Below are 18,317 nucleotides of genomic sequence, written 5' to 3' on the forward strand. Positions count from 1 at the left end.
GACCTCCTCTTTTCCTATACATTATTGTTTGGTCCTTGGAAGAAAAGTACAGAGCTCTTTTCTCACAGAATCATAGAATCATTATTGTCAGAAAGGGTCATCAAGTACAACTCAGCACTGCCAAGTCCATCATAACCATGTCCTTAAGTGCCACATCTTCATGTCTTTCAAATATCTCCAGGGATGGTAACTTCATCACTTCCCTGGAAAGCCTGCTCCAATGCTTGACAACACTTTCTGTGAAAAAATTCTTTCTAATATTCATTCTAAACCTCCCTTTCTAAACCTTCCTGCCCCAGGAAATGGCAACCTGAGGCCATTTCCTCTTGACTGACTCCCACCTCACTGCAACCTCCTTTCAGGTACTTGTAGAGAGCCATTAAGTCCCCTCTGAGCCTTGAGGGTTTTTTTCCAGGCTGGAACAACTGAGTTCCCTCAGCTGCTCCTCATAAGACTTGTGCTCCAGCCACTTCACCAGCTTCGTGTCCCTTCATCTTTATATTTTCACTTAAACAAAAGCAAATTTAAATCTCAAAGCTGTAGTTGTTCAGACCAAATATGTGCAGCTCAGTTCCATGCCTTTAGTTTGTAATACCTTTGCCTTTACAATCAAATAGGTACAGATTTGTATATTTTTTGACCACATATGCAGAAATTACTTGACCCAAGCATTATGCTCTGCTAGAAGGGAGGGCAATACCTTAGGAATCTTGACTTTTTCTGAGCAATGTTCCTTAAAACATAGCTCATCGTTCCCAACTGTAGCCACACTTGAAATATCAGCTCAAACATTTCAGAGCAGACCAGAGACAATCACAGCCAGGACTGAACTTAGCAGGCTGTAAGCAAAGGTCTCTTCCACCAGTGCCAAAAGTCACATAATATAAGAATTAGTGTAGAAATGGGGAGCATCATCAGTCAGGGTTCTGTCACACAAACAAAATACCAGGAGTTTGTTCCTGCAGCAAAGCAAAGACTCAAGTCTTCACTTTGTTCCTGAATCAAATAGTGTGAATGAAATGCCAGGATTCTAACAACACAGACAGTGCATTCATGCAGAGAAAGGCCAGGATTATCAGAGGAGCAAGCAACTGTTATATCAAACCCAATGTCACTGCCTAATTTTGCCCATCCTTGTCCCACAGGTAGCAAAGAGATCCATTGTTCACAATCTATATTCCTCAGGCCCTCCTTGGCCCTATCAGCCCTCCTTAGATCTGCCACCTCAGCTCAGCCATCTCAGCTGTTGTCTGTTAGAAACAGCTTGTCTTTAAGATAAAAGTCTCTGTAATGTGCAGCCAGGGCCATTTTGTGAGAGAATTTCCTACTTACTTTTTAATATTTAAAAAAGCTACTTTTAATTGAATTACAGAGACCACACTGTTCACTTTGATACTTAAATCCATTATCTACAGGAGGCAAAAGCAGTCCTTTGAGTACTACACTCACTGCTATCAGATTAACAAAAACTTCTGCTTCATACCTGATCAGCTGTCAGAGATGCAATTTTAGTCCTCATCCCAGAGATGCCAGAGATTCATAGTTCCTGACATTTCTTGCAATGCTCCTGGTGGTTACAGTGCTTCTCAAATTCTGGGCACGGCAAGAAAAGCCTTCCCAAAATTGTAACTCTTCACAGCTGCTCAAAACTATTAAAGATGTTTAGAAAAAACAGTACAAAATTTTAGGAAAACATTAACACGGCAGTATATTCTCTAACAGTTTGATGCTGCCAAAGAGCTAGAGAATAACAAAACAAAACAAAAAACCCCCAAACAAACAAACAAACAAACAAAACCATCCAAAAAATAAACCAAAAAGGGAAAAAGAAAATCCTCCAGTACTCAGTCAGATAAAAAAGCAGAAGCAGATTATTTTGTGAGGTAGCAGTAAATAAACTATAATGAGTATTCCAAGTATTTTGGTGTCTCTGGGTCTTAGAAATAAAAAAAAGAACAAAAACAAATCTCCCTTTTCCTTCTAAGCCAGTCCATGACATTCAGGATTTGGCCCCATAATGATCTCAAAATGTCAGGCAAGAAAGAAATACATTCTGAACATGAATTAGTGACTGAAAGATTGCACATTAGCAAGTATTTCCCAAACAACATGCACACATCATGACCCTGGTTCCGAGAACATGCTACTGCTCAGGGGAAAAAAATATGATGCATTAAATCTTATGAGTATTGGCTTATTGGTGGCAAACCCCCATACTTCTTGCTCACTTCAGAAATTCTGTGGATACTGACAGGAGCTTTTGGGCTGTAAAAATGCCAAAGTTTGGCATGAAAGATAGGCGGTGACTACTCCTTAGTCGTCGCTTTTTCCCAGTAGGTGATGAAGCTCCAACTGGACTGCCAAACTTCCTAATGGCATGTGATAGGATGCCTTCCTTTGGGGACTGATAATCTCTAAATGGGAGACTTGAAATTATTTTCTTTACACAGCTGCCTTTTCTAATGTGCTCAATTTTGCTTCAGAGCCCAAAAAACCAGAGCAAGACCTAAAAGGTATGAAGAGTGCAGACACCTCTAACACATCAGAAAAGGCATCAGATCAAGGTAAGGGCTGGGGATCTTGATGCTCTTTACCAGTACCCAACCCACCCAATCTGCCTGCAGGTGCTTGTAGGGAGCATTTTGACACTGGTTACACCGACAGCTTTACATCCCCCATCCCAACCTCCTCTTCACAGCCCCTTTCCCACCAAGCTGAACTGAAATGGAGCTTGAAGGGCTTCTGCTAATTCAAAGAGGGTACTCACAGAGTTTAACTTCTGCCTGTGCTTTGAATGAGTTCAGGTTTTATGAACTTGAAAATCTTGCATTATGGCCCTTGGCAATCTCCTATGCAGGGCACGTTCCCTGCAAACCCTTTGAAGATACAGTGAAAGAGATGGGTACCCTGCCTGCAGGAGCACTGGGAACAGCTTCCTCTTGTGTTAAAGGATCCACGAGAAACTCAGCCAACATGCACCAAGGCAACAGCTTCTCTTTGCTCTTACTATGCTGCTTCCTCAGCGTTTCTGATAATACTGTTAGCTTCCAGCTTCCTTGCTCCTCACAGGCTGGGGGATAAAGCTGGCCAGTGTGCCTGCTCCCGACTCCAGTAGCGCAGGATCACAGGGGAAGGCTCACTGTGCCCTCTGTTTTCTTTCTTTTAGCACAGTTTCATGGAGCAGTGCACTGTTCAGCCCAAAAAGAGCCATTCATGCTGATTTTTTCAGCTGAGTTGTTTTGTTTTTCTTCTGAGACCTCTTTCAGCATTATTCCATTAAAACTGTCTGAGATCTGAGTTTTTCACTGCCTAGCATTAGGTGATAATTAATCCACCAGACAGTTTCACAACGATGCCTTCCAAGAGGAGAACATCCAGAAATAGCAGTAGAGCACAAGCTTGTGTTGTGCAGCAGTGAATGGAGTGTGCACCATTCCCTTTCCATGTAAACAGTGGGCCAGGCCATCACCAGGGCTATCGGCAGCAAGGAAAGGAACAAGACCAAGGTTAACATGGAATATATTTTAGGGCAGTTTTTTGTAGCTAGCTGGAAAAGAAAATAGTGAAGAACCTTTTTTTGAGAAAATGACTTGGAAGAATGTAAGCTTGTTGACTATTTTTATAAGGATATTTAGGATGTATATTTTGCCACTAGAGTTGTCACTGTTCTCACAACAGATGATACATTTTAAAAGTAGTAGCAACTGTGAGATGAGTCAATCTTAGATGAGATTGGCATCTTCCAGGTGGTGGGTGATCTCCCCCACTATCCTCAGCCAAATCCCTGATGCTCCCTGTTCTGGCTCTGACCCTCTCCCCCAAATCATCTTTATCTAAAAGTTGTCTTTCTGTCAAAAACATTTCAGTGCTGCAATTTTTTTCTGGTCTATGACTCAGATGGGCCATCTTTACTACCAGATGCCAGCTGATTTCCATTTATATGGACCTTCTAAGCGCTTAATTACACTGAGGAAGCACGATGCCAAAACAGAAGCTGCAACTGGCTGGTTGAGCCATTTCATAGGTCTGAGACATCTGTCAGTTTGATGAGTGTTCCTGGCCAAAGCAGAAAAGTGTAGGGGGAGCATTAATGCTGCAACAGGCTGCTGTGAGCACCCTCTGAGAGCAGAGCATCACACAGGCACCTGCACTACTCACCCACAATGAAGGCACTAATGGCTCCACAGATGAGGGTGCTTGTAGACATCCTGAAGAGAATGCCAGCTTCTGGGCTGCCTTAAACATTGAGTGCTGCCGCTGTTGCTTCCGTACCTGTCCCACATCCAGCCACAGTGACATGTCAATGTTCCTGCAGGGGACACAGCCCGCAAAGAGCATCAGACAGCTCCGGTGCCGACGCCAGGCACAGAAATGGCCACCACCACCCCCACAGCGACCACCACGACGACAGAGCCTTCCACCACAGTGCCACAGCCAACCACAGCCCCTGCAGCACCCAGAACCACAGCAGCTCCAGCCAAGGCCAGACCTGGACTGCACAGGGGCAGAGATATGGGTCAGTAGCATGGATGTTTGCATTGCTTTCCTCCTGACTGACAGCTCTCTAAAATTTAAGGAATAAGATATACAGCTGGATATACCATGATTTAGAGGATCATGAGTTCAGTCATTCAACGGAGAAATACTAGGAGTGGAAAAAAATATTTAAGTCCAGCAGACCAATTCACATGAGAGTAAGCTCTCCATTCCCAAATGTTGTGATGATTTTCAGGTATAGAAGTCAATAAATAGTTCTTTGATTCTCACATCTAGACTGAGAGATCAACAGATAGGTGAAGACTCATTTTAGAATTAATTTTGTGATAACTTTCAATAGATTAAAGCTGTAATGTATTTTTTGTAACAGCTTTTGAATTTTTAAGATTAAAACACTGTGAAGGAATTCTCATCCTTTTTTTTTTGCACACCTGATTTTCCTTAATCTTTCCTTCTTCATTTATTGTTATTCATTAGCATTGTGGGGATTTGCTTCAATAGCTGAAAATTAAAATCTCTTATTTTTAGGTTCTAGCAGTGTCCACCCAGCATATGCATCTGTGGTAGCTGCAGCAGCAAGTAAGTATGGTGAAGTGAGTAAGTATGCCACAAGGCATGCAGCACAGTGGGTTTTAGGGCAGCAGTGATTCAATAAACTTTCAAGCCTCAGCAAACTCAATGACTGAATCCAAGCCTGGATTTAAACTGAAAAAACAGACACTTGTCCTGAATGTCAAAGATGCTGATCACCCACAGTTCTGAGGAAGTGTTTCTAGTGAGTTTCTGCCCATTTCAGCTGTGACAAAAGCTGGGCCTTGCAAAACTTGAGACAAAGATTTTGCTGTTTGAATCATGTTTCCTGTCATACTCTTTCAAAGGGAGGCTTGGTTTAGCCGTAAAATACACAATGCAGAGGGCTGCAGAGCCATCTAGGCTTTAGGGCTGAAAGCTCTGAAATGCTGACACACGTTAAAGCACTCTTCTCTCAAAAATCCCAGGCTGTGGTTCTGAGCCTGGCATACATGTGATGTTATTCCTGGCTTGCCACTTGTTATTGACAGCAGAATGGCAGCTGCTCAGAGCTCTGCATCTCAGCCCAGGAGCCTGCTCCCAGTCCAGCCCACAGCCTGCAATGCAAGTTTATAGAGGGGTTTTTCCGTACACTGTGCAATTGCTCAGCTGTGCAGTCAAGAAAAGGAGAATATTTTCAACTGTTTGAAAGGTTCTGAGCATGGGGATATGATTGCTTTTGAGTGAAAAGGGAGCTGGGCTATCATTAGCTTTCATGCTCCAAAGCTATTTCTGAGTGCTTTCAACTCAGCTTTCCTCTCACATTACTGCAGTCATGCCCAGTGCCAAGTAATCCACAGCCAAGAACATGGCAGGGCAAGTATCTTTTGGGTAATTCAGGTCTTGAGGGGAAGCACAATTAAGTAAAATTAAGTTGTGAGTGCAGAATAAAGGCAGGGGCTGGAGGGGTTAATCTTACCAAGTCAAATGTGCAGGTAGGTATGTGCATGGCAGGATTTACATAAGTGACCACAAGATTCAAAAGTGTTTAAATTTTGTGGAAATCTGCATCATTCAGTACCTGATGTGCCTGCTAACTTGGTTCTGCTTGTTGCTTTCTTTTCTATTTCCTATTCCCACAGGCTGAGCACAGGGGAGGCCTTTATTGTCTTTACTAGCAGTTAGGAAACCCTGTTTGTGGTTCCCCAGTCAGGAAGATATGTGTGTTGAGAGTAAAGTCTTGGCAACACTGAAATCAGTGGGAAGGTTGTATTTGCTTTAATAAGACAAGTAATTTAGTAAAAAAATTGAAAACAAACTCCAAACAAAACAAAACCAAAAAACCAATCAATGACCCCAAAACAAAATCTTCACTAATTTTCCAATGTTTTCAGTGGTCACTTAATTGTAATTTGGATCCATCTTTCTCCACAATTTTCTTTACCAAAGTTCTAAGCATAATTCATTCTCAAAATATTAAAGTGATCACAGCTAGGAACGGGTTATTGTGAGCTGGAGTGGTAGAGACCCACTTCTGATTTTACAGACTTCATTTCTAGGATTATGTCCAGCACGTCAGTACCTGATATTCCTGAATTCTCCTGACCCCTTCTTGATTCCAAAAGACAAGAGCTGGATAAATTAAAAAATATAGAAAGTACAAATACAGTTTTGATGTCATGACCACACATAAAGCAGTTCTCTCTGTCTGAGGAACCTTTAGGACCCACTGCTATTATTCAGGCCAGAGTTTCTGATTGTTGGTATTAACTAGAGTTTGGCTTGACTGAACAGAATCAGATGTTTTCCTGTCCATCCTGGCTCACAGAGACTCACAATTCTACCTCTCACTGTGCATTGGTAGTTTGCCTGCAGAAGACACCTCAAAAGCCAACAGCTATGAAACAGAGCACAGTGAGAATGAACCACACTCTTTCCATTTCCAGCCACTGGCACTGGCAATAGTTCACAGAAGCAAAAGAAAAGCAGGATTTTTAGAGCATGAGATTTACATTAGAGCATGGGAGCAGGGGCAAAACTGCTGCCCTAGTTCTTGCTGTTCTTTCCCCTTTATCTTCTGCCTGTCAAAGACAGAGTAACATAAAAAATAATGGGGACTCTGCTCCATTGCCAGACCCCTGCTTCAAAGACTTGATATGCCAAAACTGCTAAATGTAAAACCACTGATGTGACTAGTGTGCCATATGACAGCTGGTTCCTGCCTGCCCTGCCAGGGCTGCTGCCTCTATCCAACAGCAGCTAACCCAGCACACTCCCAGGGGCCACAGGTTCACTTTTCTCTCCCATCCCAGCTCTTCAAGCAATCCTCTCTTGCACAGCAGTTTGGACCCTAGATGAGGCTTGGGTCTAAATCCAGTGCTTCTGTGAACACTGCAATCATAAATCATGTCATGATCCTTGGTGCCATGTCAAAGCACTGAGCTTGCAGCCCAGCATCAGGCAGCAATTCCTGGGCATTGTCTGGTGAGGTGCTTTCCTGCCCCCTGTGTCCAGGTGGGGTCAATGGCTGCATCTATTTTCTAAACAGGGACTCCAAGCTGGGCACTGCCTACCACGGTGCACTACACAGATTTCATCCCCAGCTGTGACTCAATTGGGCAGTAAACAGAAAAGTATTGAAAGGACGTGACACAGTGGGAGTGTAAGTGCTGGAGAGGGCATTGGAAGCTCTTCTCCAGCAGGAACACCAGTAGGGCTCATGCCTTCAGGAAGCACTGGACAAACATTTCTTCCTGGCACCAGGGAGAACAGCTGGTGTTTATTTTTGGATGCTGCCTTTCTCCTCAAGTTATCCCTGACTACTTAACCCATCAAGGGTGCTGACCAAGGTGCAGATGGCCAGGCATGTTTTGTGCACAGAGTAGCTCTTTTTCTTGTCAAATCAGTTCTCATTGTTCACAAGGTTCACTCTAAACCGCCGTTCTCATCATTTCCTGCCTCCATACCTCCCTGCTCACCACAGAACTTGCCAACCAAGGTTTCTCTGCTCCACTACTTTGATTTTTCACATGGTTCTTGGAGTTTGCCTGGGACTGTCCATCCCCAGTTTGTTACAGACTTCTCCTAGTACTGCTCAGCCTCCAGCTTGCACAGAGCTCTGTTCTAATGAATACATATTCCCATGCCACAGCCTCACTGGCATCTCAGATTGGAAGGAGGAACAAACCTTGCAACCTGGAAGTGCAATTCCAACCTTTCCACCAGCATGCTTGCCCCAGCTAACAGAAGCATGGCAGGAAGCAGCTCACTGCAGGGATGGGGGAATGTGCCTTTGGGAGCTACAGCAGGAGGGAGCAGCTCTGTGGCTCAGCACAGTCAAAAGGTGCATAGAGAGAAATCCACATTGATAACATCAAATTAAAATTTAAAAGTGGTATAAAATACTTGGATACTGAGGTAATCTCTCCTTTACCCTCTTGTACTCTGTACTCTGTTTCCTCTGACCTTGTAAAGAGTGCTAGATACACAATGGGGCTCAGTCATGGCAAACATGAGACAAGGGCAGCTCTGAGACCCAGAGTTAATTTTCTACCACCCCTTTGGCATCTACTGATCTCCTGTGTGCAAAGCCTGCTCTGCACTGTCCCATACAACACTGACTGCTGCACACACAGATTTTCCCCTCTGAAATCTGAATAGTCAGTCTGGTGTAGGTGTGGCCCATCTGGAGCCTTATAAGCTTGGAGTTTAAAAGCCTTGCCAGTTTTGGCAGATGAGCCCATTACTTCCATAACAGGATCTCTTTGGCATCTGGAGTTTACAAGGTCTCTCAGGACAGCTCCTAGACATCCCATCAAATGGTTTCTAGTGGCCTGGAAGGTTCGAGTTTGGGTCAAACACAAGCTACTTACTGTCTCCTTATTTTGCAATGTCAAGCTCCCAAGGAGCAGCAATTCCTGTTTTCTGAGACAACCATTCAAAATGGTCTTATTGATAGAATAACCTCCCAGGCCCCTGCCAGTGTTCACAGAGTCCAGTAGAACATTCCCACTGATTTCACCAGTCTTTCAAAATAATCTTTCTGGGAAAACTAATGAATAAAGGCTTGTTAAAGGATAAGTTTGTTAACAGGCTTCTTAAGAAAAATTAATGAAATGAAAGGCATGATTAAAGACATGGTTTTCATCCACAAATGATTTCAGCCTTTAGTATTTTTGAACAATGGGAATTTAATAACCCAATCACCTTTAAAAAAACCTTTTGTGGAGAAGACATGTCAGACACATGAATTCTCCCACATTATTTTCCCATTGTCTCATTACTTACGGTCTGCCTGCTTGCTCATATCCACTTAATCTCTGCAGAACGGGTACTATCTGGTCTGGGGGGGGTGGTGTTTTGGGGTTAAAACCTTCCTCACACAACCAGGACAATTGGATGGTACTGAAATAGAGATAAACACAGATCACCAGTGGGAGTGGGGGAAAGAAAATTACAAAGGAGAGCAAATCACAGAGGTAACTGCAGATCTTTTAAATGCAGACCAGAGACTTGTAGAAGTAATATCCATAACTAAAGGGAACAGACAGATCTGTATGACAGACAGAGCAAGACAGTCCTTTTTAAGCAGGCTCAAAATATATCTAAGAAACTCTATTAATAACAACTGTATATATGAACCATTAATTCTGAGAGCTATAAAGTGAGAGTCAGTGAAAAAGCTAGGTAAACTGAACTAAACATGGTGTAATAAATCACACTTTCCCACTTTGATGTCTACTTAGGACAGGTTCAGGCTGCACAAGGAAGAGGACAGAATACAGGTATGTTTAAATTTAACAACAACCAGTAGATTTGTACTGCTCAAATACTAAAATAACCTTGTGTTTAAGTTCCATGTGCTAACCAATATAATATTTTCAAAGCATTCAGGGGCACTTCCACCTCTGCAAGTAACAGGAATATTTTACTACACAATACAGGTAAAGGCATTACAATCCTCCTCTATTTCCTCCCCACAGATATTTTTACCACTTACATATTCCAAGTCATGCAGTAACACACTGTTTTCCCTCCTAACCATGTTCATAGCAGGCTGCAGTGAGAGGAGATATCACAGTGGTCATTGAGTGACAATAGTGTAACTTTAAAGGAAAAAAGCAAACAAGATTGATTCAACATGGAGTTGTTCTCAAAAAAGTAGTCTAAAATAATTTATAGAGGGCTTTTATAACATTTGCTGTTGCAAAATGAGAGGAGAACATAGTGTGTGTGTAAGTGTGCAGGACTAAGGCCTGACCCAGCTCACAGGTCCTGAGCACCATCAGCATCCCAGGACCCACTGCCAGCTGTTCCAGAGGACCAGCTAACAGCTGCACTGTGCAGCACCTACTAACACTTAAACTCTCTTGCCAGCCTCTTTCAGCCCTTTTACATTAATTCATAGTTTCCGTCTTCCTGTTCTGTGTGGTTTGAAAATGTGCAGAAAGACAATGTGGGGCCACTGCATCCCCTGTGATGATGCTCCCCTCTCCTCTCCTCTCCCACTGGCATCCATTTAACCTCTTGCCTCTTTGTCCCATCATGCAGGTGCTCAGCACCAAGAGCCTGTTGCCACCTTCCAGAGCGCTGCCAGCTCTCCAGTCCACCTGGGTGAGCAAGACTGCTAGCAGCAGATTTTCCACTCTCTTTAGCAGTTTTAGCAACCACAAATTAGCACTTGTACTGCACGCTGTTTTCCTGCATCCTGGAGGGGGACCAGGACAAGACTCATGCACTGAACACCAACTAGCAGCTTCCTGAAAGGGAAAGGCAGAGCAAAGCTCAGTCACAGGTGACTGGTGTTTCAGGCCATGGGAATCAACATCTACAAAGTGTTTGCAATTTTTCTTATTTGTTAGTCAAAATAGGAAACAAACAACCAGCTCTGTGCAGCCCTTCAGGTCTTTGGGAGAGCTAGATCTTCTGTTCCTGTGGTTCCCAGAAACCTCCAGGCTGACAGCGAAAGTAGAGGCTGCTTTTAATACTGAGAGTTGAAACATCGCCTGTACTGTTCTCTCTTCCTGGAAGTGCAATGGACCCTTCCCCAGCAAGCAGCCCAGTGAGCAGGCACTTCCCAACAACTCCCAGAGGCTCCAGAGCTCCCAGCACACACCAAACACTAAATCTCCCGTGAAGGACAGCAGAGTTGCTCAGAGACACATTTTGTCTGGGAGCATCCACGGTGGGGTGCAGGATGGGAGCTGGGTTGCAGCAAAAGGCTGCAGGGTCACAAAGCCCCACAGGAGCAGCAGAGCAGGTCCAGGGGTGGTTCCCAGGATGATCTGACAGCCCAGGCTGCCAGGCAAGCAATGGGACAGGTCTGACCAGCTGAGGCAGGGCACCAGGTAAGGCAGGCAGGGTCTGGGTTGAGATAGCATGGCACTAAAATTGGCACAGGTACAAGGAGCAAAGGAGAGGGTGTGCACCTCTGTGCTGTCCCATGAGTGCTTCCCACAGCCTTTTCTCACACACAGCCCTGGCCAAGGCAAGGGCTGCCCTGTACCAGTGCTGACCTCTGGCATGGGCAGCCAAACCCACTGGTAGGGAGAGACTGCAGCAGATGAAGGCAGCCCTGAGGGCTTTGGTGAGAACTGGGAATCACAGGAGGAGTATTGTGGCAGGGAAGAGCCAAGTGGTCATTCACATTGAGGTTAGAGGATGTTATTATGCAGGATATGTTATTATCTTTCCAGATAATTCCAGACAAGTAATCTCACCCAGCAGTCTCCTGGCCAAAATGACAATTTGTAGTTGGTCTAGTTGCAGAATATTTAAAATGCACTTGTCATGAGATGTACTCCCCTCCCTCACTTTTCTACTCCTCCTAATTTCAATCTCCTTCTCTTCTTTCTGTTTTCCATCTGTGTTTGTCTTTTTCATACATTTTTGTCCGTACCAAATGATGTGCTGGCTAATTCTCAGGCTAGCCAAATCTTTGCCTAAGATTTGGCAAAGAAAAACAGGAGAATACTGCCGAGCCTTACTTAAATCAAAGTCAGTATTTCACCCCACCTAATTCCTTAAGGCACCTTAAGGTCACCCTAAAGTGATTAAAAGGTACAAATTTTCCATCATAAATTATTCTGCTTTCTTCAACACAGAACAAGAAGGAAAAAAATACAAACATATTTGCTGTATTCCCAGTAAGTCCTGATCCTTTTTCCAGTCCAGAATGTGGCACCTCAGATGTGTTGCTTTCTAGCAGCAAACTTTTCTAACAATCAAAGGAAAATTCCTGAACAAGTCCTTGCTTTCTTGGAAAGGCAGGTTGTTCTTGATCCCACCAAGAGTGTGCACACAGCAGAGATCAGTTCTGAGAGCTTGGCCATGATGTTGAGGGACTTCCTCTCATCAGCTCAGGCTGCCAGAAAAGTGTGCTAGGAAAATGCCTTCCCCAACACAGAAGTTACATGTGCAATGCACATTAACTCCCTTGAAATCCCATACTCACTTAGTCTTGAATTTTCAAGAATGTTTTTCAAGGCAATTATACTGAAGTTTTGGTGGTGTCTGTCTTTTTTTTAAAGAGACCAGTCTTGGAGTGTCTTAAAAATCAACTCTTTTTTAATGGGCATCTTCAAGTGAGAAAAAAAAAGCCCTACTTATAAAAATAATCATTTGACTTTCAGATATACATTCCATGGACAGCTTTCTTCATTATATGTCCAGGACAATATGCAAATATGCAAGAAATAGAGATTTATCCTGGATAAACAGGTCTATATTTTGCATATTCACAACCATCCTCCAAATTCTTGGTACTTATCTTGTGTTGTTGGTACTTATCTTCATGAGGATAGTAAACTGCCACAGAAAGTTCTAAATGGGTGAACTGAGAAGACTGGTTGAAGAAACATCAGACAGCTCCTACCCACAGGGATTTGTACAGACTAGAGTACCTGTGGACATCTGAGCTGAAGAAGTTGTTAATTGTAAATCTAGAAAAACCTCACCATTGCTCCTACTGATAGAAATCAGTCTTTTTCTGCATCTGCCTGTCTATCTGAAAAGCATCTGCTTTTCAGATGTTAAAGAAGCCTGGTTTCTGAGTTTGCTCCCTGACAATGAGGTGGCAGCAGAAACAAACCTGTGACATGTGAGATGAGCACATTCCATTGTTCTGATCCTTCAGCTCACATCCCTACATTTGAAGAAGAGAAAAGAGGGCAAATCTTTGTGCAGCTCCTCAGCTGGTCCCATTTGCCATACAGTTCCTACTGCTTTAAACAAGTTTGCCACTGCAACTCACAGAGCACCAGATTTGTACAGAAGACTCGAGAAGTGCAGGGTCTTCGTCATAATTTGCTCTTTGTCTGTTTTTTCTTTTCAGCTGGTCAGGATGAAAAGCAGCCTCATATGAATCTTCCTTTCTCACAGTCACTGGGTGCTCCTCCAGCCTGGCAGGGGGAAGCACACCTTTGAAGATTATCTACTCACAAACTGGTTTCATTGACATTTGTTCTTCTCAGTGACAGCATTCAGGAGACCTGTTGGCCACTTTGATAACAAATGAACATCAGCCCTTCTCTGTGGGTAGGGTCCTGTGCTCTGCAACCATCACCTCTAGCTCCTGTTGGTCCTGTTTGCTCAAGGACGTATAAAACTGGCAAACAACACTGCCAGAATATAGGAATATCCCTCCTGGTTTTCCTCTTGTTTCTTTTCCCATTACCCAGGCCTGCCCTTCTTTTATCTGATTTCTCTTCCTAAGTACAATCACAAAAAAACTTCTGTGTGCTTCATGATTGACTTAGCCCATTGTTGTCCTCAGTTTTTAGATCCTTCATGGGGTGTTTAAGTAGTGCTCAGCATAAGGAGGGAAATTACCCTAGGAGTGTAATTCCTACCCTAAGGGAGACCACACACCTTATTCAGCCATGAGACTCATCCGACAAGTCTTCCTCCCAAAGAGAAGCTGACAGCTCCTCATGGGAAAGGCAATCTAAGGACAAGCTCAGTCTCCCTAGGCTGGAGGACACTGGCCAGCCCATGCACACCTTTGTTGAAGCCTGTATTGTACTTCACCCACTGGCTCTGGTCAAGAGCACACCAGCTCTGTGCAGCTTATTGGGTCTCCAACAGAGTTAAATCTTTTCTTCCTGGGATTCCCAGGAACTGTTTCTGTCCTAGTGAGATGCAAGCCAGATGTCATCTGGCTGCAACCCAGAGCAAAACATCACTTTTGGGAACATCTGTCAGTAGGTTCCAAAAACAAAGACATTTTGGGGTTTATTTATAAGGGCAGCAATTTTGATGAAGTTATCTATGCCTAATAAGTGGAAAGCAATTTTTAGACAATTTCTTTGTATTTTGGTGGGCTGAAGGGATAGAGAAATCTGTAGGTGAGAGGTCCTCGCAGATTTTCAGTGAAAATCTGTGACAAACAACTTAAAAAAAATATACTGCAGTCTGTGCCTCAGTATCAATGCAATTTAGAGGAACAAGACCAAAACAGATCTAGTGAGGTGTATTTAAAATCTTAAAAAAGGTTAGTGCTCTGAGGGCAGTGATACAAGGCTCCTAATTATGGCCTGAAATGTGCACATAAAAGCTCCCAGGTTACTGATTTCCTCAGCTCCTAAGTTGTTAATGTAAGTATTTAAGTTATTGTCTAAACTGACCTCTCTACATTGACTCAGAGCTGTGTGATCTCTAGAATTTGCACTACTATCAGTAAAAGTTCTTTTTCTTCTCTTTCATGTGTGAAAGCAATGGAAATAGACTCATGGAAACCTGGACTGAGCCTTTTTGACACAGGTAAATATTTAAGCATCTAGTAACTAGTCTGGGAAAAGTGGTTTCCATCACACATGGGTAAAGCTAAATCTATTTATTCATCAGGCCCACAACACTGGTGATAACAATCTCGTTTTAAGAAGTAATTACAGCATTTAAAATTGTAAATAAGGTATGTTGTTTACATCTTAGCAGATTATTCTGTGCTTTCGTCACTCTTGAGTTCCTGCTTAAAGCAGGAGCAGAAGAGAGGAGCTCTGGAAAGAGTTGGCAGCTGCACTACAGGAAAGGGATTCCAGCTACTGGAATCCATTTGTAAATGAGAAGGTATTTTGGGAATGCCACAGCTGAGATCACAGCCTAGAGCTGCAATCAGTGCAGAACATGACAGATTATCCTGATGTCAATGTACTTAGGGAAGACATTCAGATAAGAAAAGGAGGGTTTGTGTCAAACGCAAAGAATAATGAACATCGTTGAAATTTTCTGACATTTTAGCCTTCAAAAATGACAATATGGGGATAAGAGTATTTTATGAGCACTGGTAAGGGAAAAAAAACCCCTTAAATTTGTAACAGGCTCTAGTAGCAACAAGACCAAGACTTGTGCAACCATTAATCAGGAGCAGCTTCCAACTGCAGATTTAGCAGCTCCCTTTCCTTGGGAACATTAAAGCAGACTGCACAAGGTACAGACCAATTAATGACGTGGTACTCTCCCTTTTCCCAGGGGCCTCACCATTCAGTACAAGGGATCTTTCCCACCACAGGTTTTGATGCTGGAGAGGACTGTGCTGGTGGTCCTTGTAAAGGCCATTCCCTTGAATATTCTTCTTACTTCAAAGCCTCTAGTGTGCTTATTCAGGAAAAGCTACAACACAAGGGCCAGGGTGCAGAGGGATATTTTGAGGCAGAAAATGACAGATTGCATTAAATGCAATGAAAGGTTGGGCATGGGGGAAGGGATGTTGTATTAATAGTTTTTCAGCAACTGAAGTGCCAGCACAGACTAGTGTGATAAAGTCTGATGGATTCAGATTGTCACTTCAAAGGAGTGGTTTCTGGCGTGGATGTAATCACTGCTGTCTTACTTATATGAATGGGAAGTTTAATCAGTATGGACAGCTGTGACAATCAGTGAAGGGAACTTTAATTAGCATGGTGTAGACTGCCCATGCAGCAAGCTGAAATTCCCATGTTAGCACCAACAATAAATTGGACTGGCAGAACAGGGAGGCCCATAGAGACTGACCACCTCCCCAATTAGTTGGGGAAGAGTATTTGGTGGGTGACCCAATTGTTCCACTATGCACAAACCAGCCAGCTGACCCACAACCTTCAAGACCTGATAATTGCACTGGCAAATAAAAATGAAAAAAGCAGCACTGCCTACACATGAGTTTTCCATGCTGACAAAGCTAATGTCAGCTGTACGTCTGGGAAAAGAATATGGATTTTACGGGATGTAGATAAATGCATGAGGCAAATAGCTAGCTATGAATTATCTAACATATGCAATTTAGTTGCTAAAATGGATGGCACATGTTAATTTCTAATTTCACTACAGTGTTAAATCCACCTACTTTCTGTTCTGCAAATAAGGCAAGGTGGGGGGAGAAATGCACATATGGGATACCAAGCTGGCACATGTAAGATATGCAGTGTGCAGGCTGCAGGATGAAGCGTGGCTTTGGTCTGTTGCTGAGGAACTATTATGTGTCTGTGTAATTAAAGCCTGCACTGGAATATACACAGTCAGGAAGGCAGGCTGATGACTATTTCAGGTTTAAAAAAAACCCCACGACCATTTTCATCCATGTGGTTGACAAAGAGAGGCTGTGCATGACCAAGTCATGTTGCCTTTAACTTCCACATCAGATAAACTAACCATAGACTTGCATAAGACTTGCCTTCCTTCAAAGGCAGGTTTGGTTTGTGTCAGCAAGACCTTCATGCCTGAGAGAGGTCAGAAATGTTTCCTGCAGCAGATATCACTGGATGGAACTGTTTGGTGTCACCCCCGTTCCACACTATTTTTCCTCAGTCAGGAACACGTGGCCAGCCTCAGGCAGTGCTGCCCTAGCACCACCACTCTACCTCTGCCTGCTGGTGTTTCCTCCATCCAAATGGGCTTGCATAGGCAAATACACAACACCAGGTGCACTCTTCCCTGTTCTCTGCCTGGGAGCTCATCCCCAGTGTGCAAGACAAGAGGCAGAAGCCAGCAGAGTGCTGGACAACAGCTCCAGCCATAAGAGATGAGGCCGGTCGGAGCCTGGCTTGCCAGCCTGCTTTTGAATGCAGGCAGCCTGCTCTGGCACAAGAGGGCCAGCTCCACTAACTGTGGGAGAGGCTTTTCTGTCACAAGAGCCACTGCCAGGGTGGGTGGAGAGCTCCTGTTCCCAGTCCAGAAAGTATCCTGTCCAAAGTCTGGGCAGGAGCACAGGGAAGCTCCAGGCACTGCAGGCACCACAGACACGGTGACAAAAAGCAGCACCAGCCCTGGGGATCTCCTACCCTGGCCAGACATAGCAGGGAAATTCTCAAACAAAGCACACAAAGCAATCACCAGCTCTTGCTGTAAACAAAGTAGGGCAACTCTCTGTGCTCTTTGCCTGCTTCACTCACAGGCAGCCCCGTGGGTTCCCATACAAGGCCAAGCCCAGTGCTCCAACCAGCTCCACATCCTGACTCTAGCAACAGGCGAGAGCTGATGCCTGGGGACAAGCAAAGCAGAGGGAAATCACTGCTTTGGTGCTGCTGTTCGCAGCTGTTCTTTGGTCCCTGCAGCAGAAACTTTCTGCACTGGCAGCTGAATTTCAAACTGAGAAGCCAAAGCCCCCCTGTCTGGTGCGGATGCTGCCGTGTGCTGAAGCCTCCCTGCAGGGATAAGGTACCAATCAGGTCAGCATTTCATCAGGTCCTGCACACGCAGACTTAATACAAACATGGCCCCTCACCCAAAGCTATGTGCAGCTTTCAGCATGCAGCTAGAAGGACTCAAAAATGTTGTATTTGACAATTATGAGAGGTAAAATTTTAGACTTAACTGGAATAGAAATGGGAGTGGTTACAGAGGGGGATGGAGCTGGTACTTCCCTCCATTTTCTTCACAGTACTCTGCCTTATTATGGCTTGGTCCTTAATACCTTCAGCAACCAGCTTTGGCTGTCACATCTTCTATCATATTTTGGTGGTGACCTTGCCTAATGTCCCTTTACAAACACTGATGCTCTCATGCTTGTCTTGCTCATGGCTGGCTGCTGTGGAGAGACAAACTCTGTGGTACCTAGTAATTTTTCATACTTTTCTTTATAGAGCTCACACTTTGTAAAATTACCTTTTCACTGTGTCTCTGAAGTCAGTAATCTTTCCTTAATTTACTTGGTGATGAAGATTTAAGGCAGTCTTCCTCCTAGTTTTCTTTTAAAATCTAACATGCAGTTTACAAAAATAATAAGCTGTTCTGCTGTTCTTTAGACTAACAGCTTTCTTGGTAAGTGTTCAGTTGTAGCTTGTCTGATCATTGCTGTCTCTTTTGAGGATTATCCCAGCTAAATCCCCTTAATCTTG

General features: G+C 43.8%; 1 protein-coding gene across 1 annotated transcript in view; it reads left to right on the forward strand.

The window, feature by feature from the left end:
• Positions 1–18,317, forward strand: part of VIT (vitrin) — a 53,559-nt gene that overhangs the window by 24,067 nt on the left and 11,175 nt on the right. Inside the window, exons 7-13 of the mRNA XM_059468454.1 lie at positions 2,484–2,564; positions 4,316–4,516; positions 5,026–5,076; positions 9,753–9,791; positions 9,894–9,950; positions 10,558–10,620; positions 14,719–14,766. Of these exons, the coding sequence (XP_059324437.1) occupies positions 2,484–2,564; positions 4,316–4,516; positions 5,026–5,076; positions 9,753–9,791; positions 9,894–9,950; positions 10,558–10,620; positions 14,719–14,766 (540 nt within the window). The remainder of the gene's footprint in view (positions 1–2,483; positions 2,565–4,315; positions 4,517–5,025; positions 5,077–9,752; positions 9,792–9,893; positions 9,951–10,557; positions 10,621–14,718; positions 14,767–18,317) is intronic.

Source organism: Ammospiza nelsoni, chromosome 3 (assembly GCF_027579445.1).
Source record: "Ammospiza nelsoni isolate bAmmNel1 chromosome 3, bAmmNel1.pri, whole genome shotgun sequence".
NCBI lineage: Eukaryota > Metazoa > Chordata > Aves > Passeriformes > Passerellidae > Ammospiza > Ammospiza nelsoni.